The 13,178-nt window shown below is 39.2% G+C and overlaps 5 protein-coding genes across 8 annotated transcripts; 4 read left to right on the top strand and 1 right to left on the bottom strand.

Annotated features, from left to right (window-relative positions):
- Window positions 1–134: 134 nt before the first annotated feature.
- On the top strand, window positions 135–1,909 carry LOC105427177 (protein dj-1beta). The gene is made up of 4 exons (XM_011638814.2): window positions 135–366; window positions 904–1,065; window positions 1,139–1,328; window positions 1,448–1,909. Exons 1-4 carry the CDS (start codon window positions 277–279, stop codon window positions 1,573–1,575), a joined length of 570 nt encoding a protein of 189 aa, XP_011637116.1. The 5' UTR covers window positions 135–276; the 3' UTR covers window positions 1,576–1,909.
- A 527-nt stretch (window positions 1,910–2,436) lies between these two features.
- Window positions 2,437–3,942, top strand: LOC105427176 (histone-arginine methyltransferase METTL23). Its single transcript, XM_011638813.3, has 2 exons — window positions 2,437–2,810; window positions 3,358–3,942. Exons 1-2 carry the CDS (start codon window positions 2,628–2,630, stop codon window positions 3,940–3,942), a joined length of 768 nt encoding a protein of 255 aa, XP_011637115.1. The 5' UTR covers window positions 2,437–2,627.
- Window positions 3,943–3,962: 20 nt separating this feature from the next.
- Window positions 3,963–4,223, top strand: LOC148937683 (uncharacterized). The gene has a single exon (XM_089071468.1). The coding sequence runs from the start codon at window positions 3,963–3,965 to the stop codon at window positions 4,221–4,223; it is 261 nt and encodes an 86-aa protein (XP_088927594.1).
- A 52-nt stretch (window positions 4,224–4,275) lies between these two features.
- On the top strand, window positions 4,276–5,098 carry LOC105427175 (acyl-CoA-binding domain-containing protein 6). Its single transcript, XM_011638812.2, has one exon. The coding sequence runs from the start codon at window positions 4,276–4,278 to the stop codon at window positions 4,990–4,992; it is 717 nt and encodes a 238-aa protein (XP_011637114.1). The 3' UTR covers window positions 4,993–5,098.
- Window positions 5,099–5,126: 28 nt separating this feature from the next.
- On the bottom strand, window positions 5,127–13,106 carry LOC105427171 (rho GTPase-activating protein 44). Of its 4 annotated transcripts, XM_011638809.3 has the most exons (10): window positions 12,168–13,105; window positions 11,433–11,586; window positions 10,965–11,250; window positions 9,943–10,164; window positions 9,539–9,836; window positions 9,227–9,466; window positions 8,172–8,965; window positions 7,897–8,078; window positions 7,531–7,578; window positions 5,127–7,449 (listed from the first exon to the last, which is right to left on the bottom strand). In XM_011638809.3, exons 1-10 carry the CDS (start codon window positions 12,218–12,220, stop codon window positions 7,150–7,152), a joined length of 2,577 nt encoding a protein of 858 aa, XP_011637111.2. In that variant the 5' UTR covers window positions 12,221–13,105; the 3' UTR covers window positions 5,127–7,149. The 4 variants fall into 4 exon arrangements, with proteins under 4 accessions (XP_011637111.2, XP_011637109.2, XP_011637110.2 ...); XM_011638807.3 differs by having other exon boundaries at window positions 5,127–7,578; window positions 7,897–8,075; window positions 12,168–13,106; XM_011638808.2 differs by having other exon boundaries at window positions 5,127–7,578; window positions 11,433–11,708.
- Between the last annotated feature and the right edge of the window lie 72 nt (window positions 13,107–13,178).

The raw sequence follows: 13,178 nt of genomic DNA on the forward strand, positions 1-13,178 counted from the left end.
GTCAGAAATTCTTTGAGAATCCCGGAGAAAAGAAGAAATTCTAGACTGTCGCCGATTCTAGATCTCTCCTATCGGTTGAATATCAGGTTGGTCGCGTTCATCGCGCATGGCGGAATGAACCCAACCTCCCCCATCCAACACACTGACAGCACGCTGTGTACGTGCCTGTGACGTTGCTAGACGTGTGCCGAACGTTGCGACGCTGTTTCGCGGACGATTTTTCTTGGTCCTTCCGAATCGTCTACCGAAATTAGGTAGAAGTCTCGGCTACAAAGCATGGCAAAGAAAACTGCAATCCTGGTGATCGCTGATGGATCGGAGGAAATGGAAGCTGTGATTACCGTCGATGTCCTACGGCGTGCCGGGGTACGTCATCTAGTGCGATCGATAATCCCCAGTCTCATGGCACCCTCGGCACTCAACAGGAAATAAATTTTACAATGTGTATTGTCCTTACTTTTTTTTTTTCATCGTAATGTTCTACGAGGACACTCCCTATTCGCGCGTTTTTAGCGCCTAGGGTAAAGGTGCGGATAAGATGCTTCGGGATCCTATTTCTCAATGATTCCAGAACGATCAATAATACCCCACTCTCGTGATATCTCTCCGACACTCATAGGAGTTAAACCGCGATATACGTTATGCAATATATATCCATATAAAATTCTTTAATTTGTACAAAAATATTACACGTTTCTGTACTCTGTTATTTGGCATTTGGCGGACTGTTGACTATTTCAAATTGTTACAAATAACAAGAGTAAACATACACTTTTCGATTGTACGAGACGGATATTGTAAATTATATTAATTTATAAAAAAAACTGCTGTTAGAAAATTGCTGTTTGCTAATTAAATAAATCAATATGCTAGAATGACTATTAAAATTTGATTGCTGGATAGATCGCCGTCACTGTAGCTGGTGTATGGGATGCCAATTGTGTCAAGTGCAGCCGAGACATTAAGATCTGCACAGATGCCAGGTTTACTGATGCCACTTGCGATAAGTCTTACGATATTGTTATATTGCCTGGTGGCCTTAGTGGATCTAAGGCGCTCGCATCTGTAAGATCATTTGGCAGTATCTGATTTTGCTGTATGGTACGTATGGATAACTATATAAAATTCATCTTGCTAGTCGGTGGAAGTTGGAAGGTTGTTAGAAGAGCAGGATAGGGAGAACAAGTTAATAGCGGCTATCTGCGCAGCACCCATAGCTTTGAAGGCTCATAATATCGGCAAAGGGAAACGGATTACCTCCTACCCGACTATGAAGAATGACTTGTGTAATGATTACAAATATGTTGAGGAAAAAGTGGTGATTGATGGTAATAATTTCGTTTTACTGTATATTCGTTTAATATATAGATACTTCTCGAGCAATGTCGATCATCTCTAGATTAATTAGTTATCAGCGAGTTTTGTATTGAGATAAATATTTTTACAGGTAACATTATAACAAGCCAAGGACCAGCAACGGCTTTTGATTTTGGCCTAACTATCGTTGAGATATTATTGAACAAGGAAACAGCCCTCACGGTGGCAAAGGCGATGCTATATGAAAACTATAAATAAAATTTCCCAAATTTTGCTTTATAGCCTTGGTTATAAAGTTCCCTGGTGTATAAGTTTGATGTATTCGGTGTGTTTGATTTTAGGAAGATTCATATACTTCTAAACGCACACATACAAAAAATGTAGTTATTACAAACAAGAAGTTATAATGATATATGTACTGAAAGATGTGGAATTGAAATAATGTATGTACCAAAACGTGGAAACTGGAAGATGATTATATACTGAAAGGTGAAAAATAAATTATATATAATATGTATCGCGAGGCGCAAATTATAATAATGTTCATGTATTAAGAGATGGAAAATAAAATATAATTATATACGTACTGAAAGAGAGAGAATTAAATAGTTTTAATCATGATTAACAAAAAATGTGTTTTAACGAAGGTGATGTATAAAAGTCTTGTTTCAATCTTGTTTATGTCCATTTTTTACCACAGATTAAATTTAATCCCGATGTAACTTTTTTCATTTACTTTTAAGAATTGGAAAAAAATGAGAAGTTAATCTACGTTGATAGGAAAAGACATAACAAATAGAAAGATGGAAGATAGATTCTAATTACATACGTATTGAAAAACGAAAAAAAATTAAGAGACTGTTTTAATCACGCTTAATAGAAGAGGATATATTCTAACGGAAGCAATATATAGAAAGAGAATCTTCAGATTTATCATGTACATTTTTATTTTTACAGATTTCTATTAAATCGAAATTTCGGTTAGTTTTCGTCTTTTTTTAGTTCTAAAAATTAAAAAAAGATGAAAAGTCGAATTTCAAGTTAATCTACATTAAGAAAAGTTGACATTAATCATACTTTAATAACGAATAATAAAATTAAGGACGAAGGGGAGGAAGTGCGGCCATATCGAAGCCGCGGAAAACGAAACGGTTCCGCCATCGCGGCGACTACTCTCGACAAAGCGGCATTCGTATTCCCGTTCTTCGATTCGATATGATACGATACGTTGAAACGAGCGATTCAAGCGACGCGTTAATTATCACGGCCACGATGAAGGACGATTAGCGCGTGCGAGGGGCGCGTCAGTGATGCCCGGTCTAGAGGAGAGTATTTCGCACGACACGAGTCCACCATTCACGCGCGCCCTAATGTCCGATGGGGATCATGCGGTGCCCGAGCAAGTGAAAAGATTTGTCTTCAGATCACGGAAGACGCAAGATTGCGCGAAAGCGGACGAGCGCGAGGAGAGGCTGGAGATTCTCATTCCCGAGGTGAGGGAACGATGTATGGCGAAGAGATCGCGCGCGACTTCGCACCCGGCTTATTTCCGGTGTTATATGCCTCTTGGTTAGGTCGCTCTTTTAGCGAGAAACAACTTTGATAATTTTTTTTAATTGTTTCCTCAAACTTTCTTTTTATACTCTGTCTCCCTGATTTATTTCTCTTTTTAAGCGTGATTACGTCTGTAGAGTTTTTCATCACCGCGAGTAATGCAGCATCCATATTAGAAACAACAAACGCCTCTATATTGCTTCCGTACACGCGATCCGTACACTTGCGATTGTTAAACTGTTTGATGCATGGGAAAGCAATTCATTATATATCTATATATCATTTGTAATTTAGCATTTTCTCAGATTGCGCTTTTTCCTCTACTATAAGCTTTCCTCCACTGTAAGAGTTTTCAGTAAGGATTGTTATATAATCTAGGCTTGTATCGATTTCAATCTCAAGAATAAAATCTATAGACTGAAATTTCAGTGAATATCCTTACGTTTTGTAGTTATCAATCGGTTACTAATTGATTACTGATTGCAGTTGCTGCAGGCTAATTACAGCTTTTATACCTGGCCCTGCGCACCTGTGCTCGCCTGGTATCTCTGGGAACACAGAGAAAATTTGGTTGGCAAACGAGTTTTGGAGATTGGTGCCGGTACTTCGCTGCCTGGGATTCTCGCCAGCAAGTGCGGTGCAATTGTGACTTTGAGTGACTCGGCAAGTCAACCAAGGACTTTGCAGCATATCAGGAGATGTTGCGAGTTGAATGGAGTCTTGGATCAGGTTCAAATAGTCGGCATCACCTGGGGCTTCTTTCTGTCTAGCCTGTTCTCGCTCGGGCAATTGGACTTGATCATCGGATCAGACTGTTTTTATGAGCCTAATGTATTTGAAGATATAGTGGTTGTCGTGGCTTTTCTGTTGGAAAAGAATCCCTGCGCGAGATTCCTCTGCACTTACCAGGAGCGCAGTGCTGATTGGTCGATAGAGCACTTGCTGAACAAGTGGGGGCTGTCGTGTATGCACATAGCACTGGATAGTCTCAGCACGAATTCCAACATTAACTTGCACGAGTTGATGCAAGATCATACGATACACTTGCTAGATATTCAACGTGCGGTATAAGGATTCCATCCTGTTTTACCATGTTTGTCAATGGTTTTGCAAAATATGCGGTGAACGTCACCAACATTCCCTGGACAGTGAGTCGTCACGAGCTTGCTCTGTATTTTTCTCAATTCGGTTACGTGGTAGAGTCTTATGTGGCATTCGATAAGAGAACTGGTCTCCATCGAAGCTACGGGCGTATATCATTTTTGAAGAAGGAGTCCGTGAATGCTGTGCTTGAACGTAAACATTCTTTGGAAGGAAAAAATTTATTCCTTAAGGAAATAAAACCGCAATAAAAATAGCACATTAAACTCTCAAGGTACATTGCGTAAGTTGTAAGTTGCAACAATGGCAGAGAGCGATTTAGAGATAGAGACGACTGATTTAGAGGAGACCTTCAACAGAGCTACCAAATATTTGCAGACGTTAGTGTCGGAATTGGATTCAGGACAATTGCTTGCATTTTATGGTCTGTATAAGCAAGCGACCGTAGGCTCATGTGATATTCCAAGACCCAATTGGTATCAAGTACAAGCGAAGCACAAATGGGAAGCATGGAAGAATCTCGGAGATATGAGCCGTGAGACAGCGATGGCGAATTATATTCACGCGATTACGAGAATAAACCCATCATGGGACGAAGAGGAGAAGGCCGAGTCTCCAAAATGGATTGTCTTCAGCAAGCTGTCGTGCGGGAGCGTGGAGTTGAACGACGAAGACAAGACTTTTTTAGATTGGATCAAGGAGGGTAATGAGGCGAAAGTGCGAGAATTTTTAAGCGGCGAGCCCACGCTCGTTAATAAGCCGGATGAGGAGGGCATGCACCCCATACATTGGGCCGCGGATCGGGGCTATCTCGGCATCCTGGATTACTTGATTAAAAACGGTGCGAATGTGAATTCGCGGGATCAATACGGGCAAACGGCCCTTCACTACGTGGTAAGTTGCGATCATGTGGACGCGGTCAAGTACTTGCTTTCGATCGGAGCGCAATCAAACATAGCGGATAACGACGGTGTAACACCCAAAGAAATTGCGAATGAGCAAATCTCGGCTCTTTTGTAACGCTATACAACGTTATATTTGTCTGTACACAAGCACATCTGCGTTTATAATTGTCATAACTCTGCGTATCTTAATAAATTCAGTCTATTGACAATCTCACATGGAAGTCATGAAATGTCTTAATTCACTCGCCATTCTAATAGAGTAAATCTTTATTTATGTACAAATAAACTCCTCTAATAGTCCATTACATTCACAGCCTAAGCACACCTTAGGTAAATGCGTGATTTGTCATTAGCTAGATTCTTATAATTCACTCGTTTGTCCAATAACGCGAGTGTTATCAATTGCAAAATAAGCGCATATAGAGAATGCAAGGTTTGTTATCGTCAGTAGAGCATCAATAAAACTTAAATCTAAGAAATGACAAAAAACGACTTTTGTAATTATTATATAATTTAGATATCTATTTTGCTGATACGCGATCATTTACGCTGATAGACTCTATTTCTCTCTTATCTACGATTTTATAAAATATAATCATCGTTAACATATACCTATTTTTTATCCACGACTGAATGGATATTCAATAATACTGCACTTTTTATGTTAACTAGAGATATTCCACATTAATTCCATTAAAAAATAAAATGAACAATTTTATTAATTCATTGCACGAAATTTCAAACAAAAGCTCTTAACAAACAAATAATAAATATATTTTGAAATAATTTCAAATTTTTAAGCTTTTTAATGTAGGAATGCACGCACACACACACACACACACACACACACACACACACACACACACACACACACACACACACACACACACACACACACACACATATAAAAACAATGAATATTAATCGTATGTTTCTTTTATAAATTTAACAAATCTAGCATTCTCAATGGAACAAAATACAACAAACTCGAGATCTTTGACCCGCGAGAGCGGATTGCAAAACAGATTTCATTTGAACTCCAGAAGTTGGATCCTAGAGACATTGCTTAATAAAACTGCTAGAAGTTAAAAATTTCCATATAGATTTTTTTTACACACACACATAAAAATTCTTTGACCAAGAGTGAAACGAAACATAATTCTAATTTCATATGATAAGATAATTATACATGGCTGAAGTCTTCTTTTTTTCTTTGTAGAATATACGACGCAGCTTTCCGGCGCGATTATCCTTATCTGATAATTCAGGATCATGAATTCCTTGCATAGAGCTATTCCGTGATTTGAACATGTAAAAATTAATATTTAACCATATTAAAAATTCTTTTTAATCTTAGGTATTAACAATAATTCAGAGTCGTACATCAAATCGGTCAAATATAAAGTGCGGATACGTTCATTTCTTCTGACATTTCATACATTCAACGATATTAACAAACAATCTTCACTAATAAATATCACCCATTGAATCAGTTCCAACATATTGATCATGTCGGTCGATCTCGTACATTAATTCGTTTTTTTTCTATGGACGTATCGAAAATTCGTAAGCGCAGATGTTGTCATTTAACATTTCGCAGGTTAAAGTCAATTCTGTAAATCATGTACGTTTAGTACACTAAGGTTTGTGCGCTTGGATGCTTACAGTTGAAACGCGAAGTGTTCTTACTCGTAGAATTCGTTTCTTATTCGCAATAAGTATAAAAGTCGATAGTAAGCTGCAAAAATATCATGATCGATTATGAAATTAGATATGTAAAATGTGGTTTGGAGATGCGACACATATACATATATGCGCGCGGCGTGCTAACAGCTGCCAAATGCAAAACATCCAAATGCATATTTGGGATCCTTCTGTTGTTTACGTACAATGGCAATCGTCAGAATGTTTTTTCTAAGGATTATCCGTTTAAATACAGTAAGAAGTATAAATAGGGAGATCACGGAAAAAATAGAGTGACTTTGTGTCCGAATATTATATCAAACCTATGAATATATATATATACTCGCCTCGTTTTTATCAATCACCGTCGAACAAACGTCGATGGTTGTTTCTCTATATAAATACAATCACGATGTCTTTTCGTTCGAGGATATTAATTTTTTCGAATACTTGGCCACTTAACAGATTTCATTGATGACATATTGTCATGTGTAGAACTTCGTTCTCGACTGTGATAAAACACCAGCGAATCTTTGAGAGTTTTCTCAAGATCGCCTCGAGATTGCCTCTGGTTTCGTATCGTGCTCTGCTAGAGATTGGTGCTCTCTTGCTCTGATTTAGGCCGTACGGTAGGCGGCGGTGGTGGCGGCGGTTGCGGCCTCGGCGGTCGCTGGTGAACCCTCGGCGAGGCCGGCTTCTGTTGCGGTGACTTGAGAACCGTCACTACTGTGTTGGTCTGTGTTTGGACGTCTATAATGTTACCTTCCGATCTGGTTCGCGCGTGCGCCTTCGCTTGCTCGTGAGGCACATCCGGCCTCTCGAGTTTCTCTGGACGTTCAGTGCCATATAGTGACATGGACGATGGCCTACTACCCACACTTGGGCTTCTCTGCAAGTTCGAAGTTGCCGTGTTGCCAGTGCTCTCTCCTGGGATGGCGTTGTTCCCCCCACGCACTTGTATTATACTGACCTGCTGTTTGTCCACGGAATATACATGAGCCCGTTCCAGCATTAAAGGCTGTAGATGATTTAAGAAAGAAAAAAAAAAAAAGAGAATTTATCTTTATGGATTATTATGTTGGTATATATAATAGAGAACACGAATAGAAAGCGAATATGCACATGTGAAAAAGCTTCAGATCAGACATTGTGCAACTTTTACTTCACATGTAGCTTACGTTATTTCAAAATGTATTATCCGGGCAGTTATTTGTCGTCCACTCGTAGTAACTACATTTGTTGTAAATAATTATCATATATATATATATATAATGTGTGTGTGTGTGTGTGTATACTATGTACAAATGAAATCTTGATGTAAATCGTTTTCACTCACCCCCGGATCGGTTTCTTGGTTCTCATTGGTGGAACGCGGCTGTTGTCTGATGAGGCTCGATGGACGAATTAAACCGGGCGGACGTTCGGGTATCGCCGGTTTGCTACTTCTATCACTCAGAGATATATGCGTATTCGTAATAGTACTATCTGGCTTTTTACGTAACTCGACTCCATCTTCTGCTATAATTAAATACATAGATAGGTTAACATCGTATCGATATCACAAGTGAAAAAAGTTAACATTTAGAAATAACATTAAGAAAAGTAATTTACTTGTGTTATGTGTAATATTCGTTATATTTCTCGGTGCTGCAATCGGCCTTCTTCTTTCTAACGTGGATGGCTTCTCTGTAGGCACTGGTTTTGGTCTCTGCACTGCAGTTTCATTGTGTTCGATTTCCGTAATTATTTTAGCAACACTTGGATTATCATAGGAGTTCTCATTTGCTTTCTCTTTTGCATTTGATACATTTACTTTTATATCATATTTGGGCAGTTCTTGGGCACTCTTGTCCACTTCATTGTAATTGAAAACTTCACTTTGATGAGCGACAGTTTGATGCAATCGTTCAGAATTATCAGCGGAATGAACATCCGTCGAAATTAATTCCGAAACTGACTGCGACTTCGCATCAGTTTCCGTATGTTTCTCGTGCTTCTCCATGTTGCTTTCGTGTCGTATCAATTCAGTAGTCACCTCGTGCTTTTGGCTTTTGTACGTTGATCGATTCAAGGTAGATGTCAATGCTCTTGGTGGTTTGTCCGGTGTCGGTGGTGGCGGTTTGTCATGCCTGTCTGGAGTGTTGCCGCTCGGCGGTGTTGGCGCCGGCTTATTCTTCCGACGCGCCGCTGGTTTTGGGCTACCTTGCGTTGGACTTTCACCATGATCGCTGAGACTACTATTGGACACACAGCGACGCATGCCAATAGTTTGATGTTCCGTATCATTTACGATGCCGATATCTAGATCGCGATCAAAATCTACCTCACCAGGGAAGAACCAATCCGCGTACGTAATTAATTGGTCTACTATAAGACTAGAGTTGTTCGCTGTACTCATGTTCATCCTACAAAAATTAGGAAGTTTAAGTGTTTTTTAACAGTAATGTATAATCTCTGGTTTACAAACTACAATTCTGCGATTTGGCCAAGTTAAAGTTGAGAGATTACAACTTAAAGCAACTCAAGAAATACTATCAGAAATTACTTAGCTGAAAGCTATTTTTTAAGATTTACTATACTTATCGTAGATCATTAATCATATATTAAAAAGATTTTTTAGTGTTCCAAAATGAACGATATGGATTTATCAAGAATCGCTTACTTACACTATTGTATTTGTATCTTCTTGCGGACTCCAAATTAAATTTGGCGCAATGACGATAGCGATATTTTGCGGTGTCATTTTATTTACATCTTGATTCTTCGTAAGCACAGCTAGAAATTTAATTAAAAATCGCAAGTTTTCCAGATTCGCCGATGGTAACTTATATAATACTTCCCAGAGAGCACGTAATCTCATGTCACTGTGCGAGATTTTTGCAGCAGCCATCCATTCAGGATACAATCTGAATAATCCAATGCATCATATTATATACAGTAACGATTGTTGATCTTAATTAAGTGCAATCGATATTTACTTGTACGTCAGTAGCGGCTCCGGCAATTCTCGTAAGTATGATTTTAATGCGCCGGCAATAACATGTGGATCTTTGTATTCAAGGGCTGTCGACAAAGTGAGACAGCAAGCGTCCAAACTTAATTTAATTCGCCGTGATTTCGAGGCAGCACCGGCTATTCTGAAGAGACCCTCCTCCTCTATACCCAGACGTAGCAGCGCGGATACACACAATTGTATGGGCAGTGCAATTTTTCTGTTTGTTACTCTAAGATGTTCCTCAAGAGGATATCCATAGACTGGTTTCATTTCGTTATCATCTGGAATTGATCACGATAAGCTATCGCTCTCACTTATGAATCGATCTGTTATTAATGATTCTAACAATGAAAATATTTTTACAACTGTAAAAAGCATGAAATTTACTGATATAACTCTCCAATCCAGGTATAAGATCTTCAAGGCAATGCAAGGCGCTTTCATGATATGCTCGCTGAAGTTTTATGTATTGAATAATCGTCTGAGCCAATTCAGTTTCCCGTGACATGAGCTGGAACATCTCCGCGGCCAATTGATCTCGACATTGCTCAACTTTGGATTCGGCATCTTCTAATTCCTCTCTCAAATTATCTATCTTTGTTGCTGTACCTGTATAAAATATAACAAAGTTTGGCTATTTATTTCAGATAATATGAACTCTTTTAAGACTCGATTTTTTCGCGGCGCGACATGGGTAATATATTAGAAGCGAGAAATAACAGACAAAAAGTTTCTTGTGTTTCATACAGCTTTATTTTGTTGCTTTTTCCTTAAAAACATAATATTTTCATATTCTTAAAACTTGTAAAAAATACTAGAAAGTATGATATCTGTCTAATAAATGTAAAATAATTCTTGAAATAATGGTACACTGCTCAGCTGTCAGGAACAACTAAATTTAGTGATCTGGTGATTTCTGATAGCTGAGCAGTGTACCATTATTTCAAGAATTATTTTACACTTTTACGATTTATTGGACAGATATGTTACTTTCTAGTATTTTTTACGAGTTTTAAGAATGTGAAAATATCATGTTTTTAAGGGAAAAGTAAAATAAAGCTATATGACACAAGAAACTTTTGCATGTCATTTTTTGCTTCTGATGTCATAACTTAATATGGCTGCAGCGAGAAAGCCAAGCTTTAAATTCAGTTCTTTCATACATTATTAAGTATTTATATGATGTATGTATGTATATGTGTGTGTGTGTGTGGTGTGTGTGTATTTTACACAAAATTAATTAAGAGTTTTATAATAGTGTGATAATCAAAATAAAGAAAGAAACCAATCAAAAGAAAGAAACCAAACGAGTCAATATTCTCGACTCTATATGTATTTGTGTTGTAGATACTTTAACTAGAAAAAACTAAAAACTTCATGAGGATAATTTTTCATATAAAGATCATTACCAGCACTGTGTTTACTCGCTTGAAAGTATCGCGTTCTTGCACTGTCCATATCCAAAATGAGACGCGCTAGATTTCTCTTATGCTTCAATATATTTGGTACATCAGTGTCTAAAATATGTTGCAGAGGGGCAGCTACATATTGCTCAACTTTAGCCTCGTGTTCCATGGTCTCGTTAGCCAATGACATCTGCACTCGTCCACATTCTACCAATGCGAAACTCATGAGGCCATCCTCACCGGCATTCTCTAACATGGTTTGCCCAAGTATGTACTCGGGACATTTTTTCTGAGGAACAAAAGTTCAATAAAGTATTTATCGATTGTTCAATAACTTTAGTAATGGATACAGCTGTCAACAGCCTCGCATATCATAAAAAAAGTATTGGTATACAGACTTTCGATTAAATATATATCAAATTTTACTCCTAATAACAATCTGTATCCTTGAATGTTGGCTTGTTTATTTACCAAACGTTTCTCCTTAAGAGCTGGATCTTGGGTGATGGTTTGATTCGGTGGATTTCCCAGTCTCTTGCTGAGACCAGTGAGAGCTGCTCTAATCTGTTCAACATGCTTATCGGCAGCCACCAAGTCATCTGTCAACACTTCTGTTCTACCAGCTCTGTTTATATGAAAAAAATGAACTTTCATAGATATTGTACATTTGATAACAAGAAAATCTTATCTTTTATCTTTCGCAATCTGTTTTATCACCCTTAATCTTCCCAATATCCATATTGAAACCTATTTTAAAATATTTTGATTGAGAATTTATTTCAATGGAACATACTTTTTACAAGAGAAGAAGTGAGATCTGTTTATGATTTTGATATATTATTCTCAACAAGAACAGATATCTGCTACTTAAAGTTCACTTCCTTTTGATAATTAAATAAATTGTACATCAACTCTTTTTATCATTAGCCATGCTCTCCATGGGAAACGATATACATCTTAGATAGGTATGCACCAAAATTCACTTCCTTCTTGTAATTACAACATCAATATCAAACAATATCAACAATGAACAAATTATTTCACATAGTGATCTTTCAATTATCAAAATTATCGCCATTCATAGACACTTGACATGAACAAAGAAAATAAAAAATAAAAATACTCGATATACAGCATAGATATACGGGTTAAAATTAGAAGGAAAACAATCGTGCGGGGACTGGCAGTTCCGGACAGTTCAGCTACCTGGAGAAGGTTTGGTCCGCGAGCTGTTTCACCCGGAAAAACTGCTTCTTCATGGTTGGTTGGGGGCGGCCGACACTTGGGCAAAATCACGGCAAATCTAATGTCCGGATTCGACGCGCAGGCTTCGCGCGCGCGCGGTCTCTTTTCTCCTTTTTTTCTTTCTACGCACCGATGCCTCTCGTCTCGCATTCACGCATCCTCCACGGCGACACCCTGGCCGTGTTCGCACGGCACCAGCGGCAGAGCGCGGGGAAGACGGGACGGATCCTTCGTGTCGCGGCAAGGGCGAGTATCCGTCATAATGTTTGCACGATGATCTCACGGCCGGCGCTGAGAATCGATGCACTCGCGGTCGATCGGTTCTCGCGCAGCATCGATAAGGCCTGACGATAAAAGTCCGGGCCAGCGCCTCCTCGCCCGGTCACACCGATCGCGCGCGATTTGGGTTAGGTGAACGAATTCAGCGGATCCAACTTTGCCGTGCCTCCTCCCTCCACCCGGCCGCCACTCTCACTCTTCTTCCTTTTTCCTCTTTTCCGTGATATTCCTTTTCTCTTTTTCTCTGGATTACGGAAAACGAGTTCGTTCGCGAGGTTCGGCGGGAACCCGTTCCGATCCCGGCGACGTTAACGGACACATACGTATCCGTTCCGTGAGACTTTTCGTGATGCTCTCTCTTACGTCACGTAAGTCAAACGTTTTAAGCGTCCTCTTCGTCGAGAAACGCGGGCGAGTCGCGTTTTACCTGGATACCCGCGCGACCGATCTGAACTGATCGCGAATCGCTGTTTTTTCGGCTTTTTGACAACACGCTCTTTCTCTTCTTCCGCCCTCGGTCGTTGGAACTTTTCGTATCGTAACTCTCTCCCGATGTCGTGTGACAGCACTGGACAGCACGATTGATAGATCCGTTAAACCCGCGCAAAAGTCGCTCGTTTCCTCGCCCCTGAGATCCGAGACTCGCCCATGATCGATCGTTCGCGCGACTCGCGATATCTCAAATCGAGAATG

The sequence above is a fragment of the Pogonomyrmex barbatus genome, unplaced genomic scaffold (genome assembly GCF_055798465.1).
Source record: "Pogonomyrmex barbatus isolate J1 unplaced genomic scaffold, ASM5579846v1 scaffold12, whole genome shotgun sequence".
NCBI lineage: Eukaryota > Metazoa > Arthropoda > Insecta > Hymenoptera > Formicidae > Pogonomyrmex > Pogonomyrmex barbatus.

Excerpts from the sequence above, each read along its gene's own strand:
- LOC105427177 (XM_011638814.2), top strand. The coding sequence starts at position 277 with ATGGCAAAGAAAACTGCAATCCTGGTGATCGCTGATGGATCGGAGGAA. Across the intron at positions 1,066-1,138 it reads GATCTAAGGCGCTCGCATCT|TCGGTGGAAGTTGGAAGGTT; the intron begins GTAAGATCATTT and ends TCATCTTGCTAG. Across the intron at positions 1,329-1,447 it reads GGAAAAAGTGGTGATTGATG|GTAACATTATAACAAGCCAA; the intron begins GTAATAATTTCG and ends ATATTTTTACAG.
- LOC105427176 (XM_011638813.3), top strand. The coding sequence starts at position 2,628 with ATGCCCGGTCTAGAGGAGAGTATTTCGCACGACACGAGTCCACCATTC. Across the intron at positions 2,811-3,357 it reads TGGAGATTCTCATTCCCGAG|TTGCTGCAGGCTAATTACAG; the intron begins GTGAGGGAACGA and ends TACTGATTGCAG.
- LOC148937683 (XM_089071468.1), top strand. The coding sequence starts at position 3,963 with ATGTTTGTCAATGGTTTTGCAAAATATGCGGTGAACGTCACCAACATT.
- LOC105427175 (XM_011638812.2), top strand. The coding sequence starts at position 4,276 with ATGGCAGAGAGCGATTTAGAGATAGAGACGACTGATTTAGAGGAGACC.
- LOC105427171 (XM_011638806.3), bottom strand. The coding sequence starts at position 12,220 with ATGAAGAAGCAGTTTTTCCGGGTGAAACAGCTCGCGGACCAAACCTTC. Across the intron at positions 9,837-9,942 it reads TGGATTGGAGAGTTATATCA|ATGATAACGAAATGAAACCA; the intron begins GTAAATTTCATG and ends GATCAATTCCAG. Across the intron at positions 7,579-7,896 it reads ACCAAGAAACCGATCCGGGG|CCTTTAATGCTGGAACGGGC; the intron begins GTGAGTGAAAAC and ends AATCATCTACAG.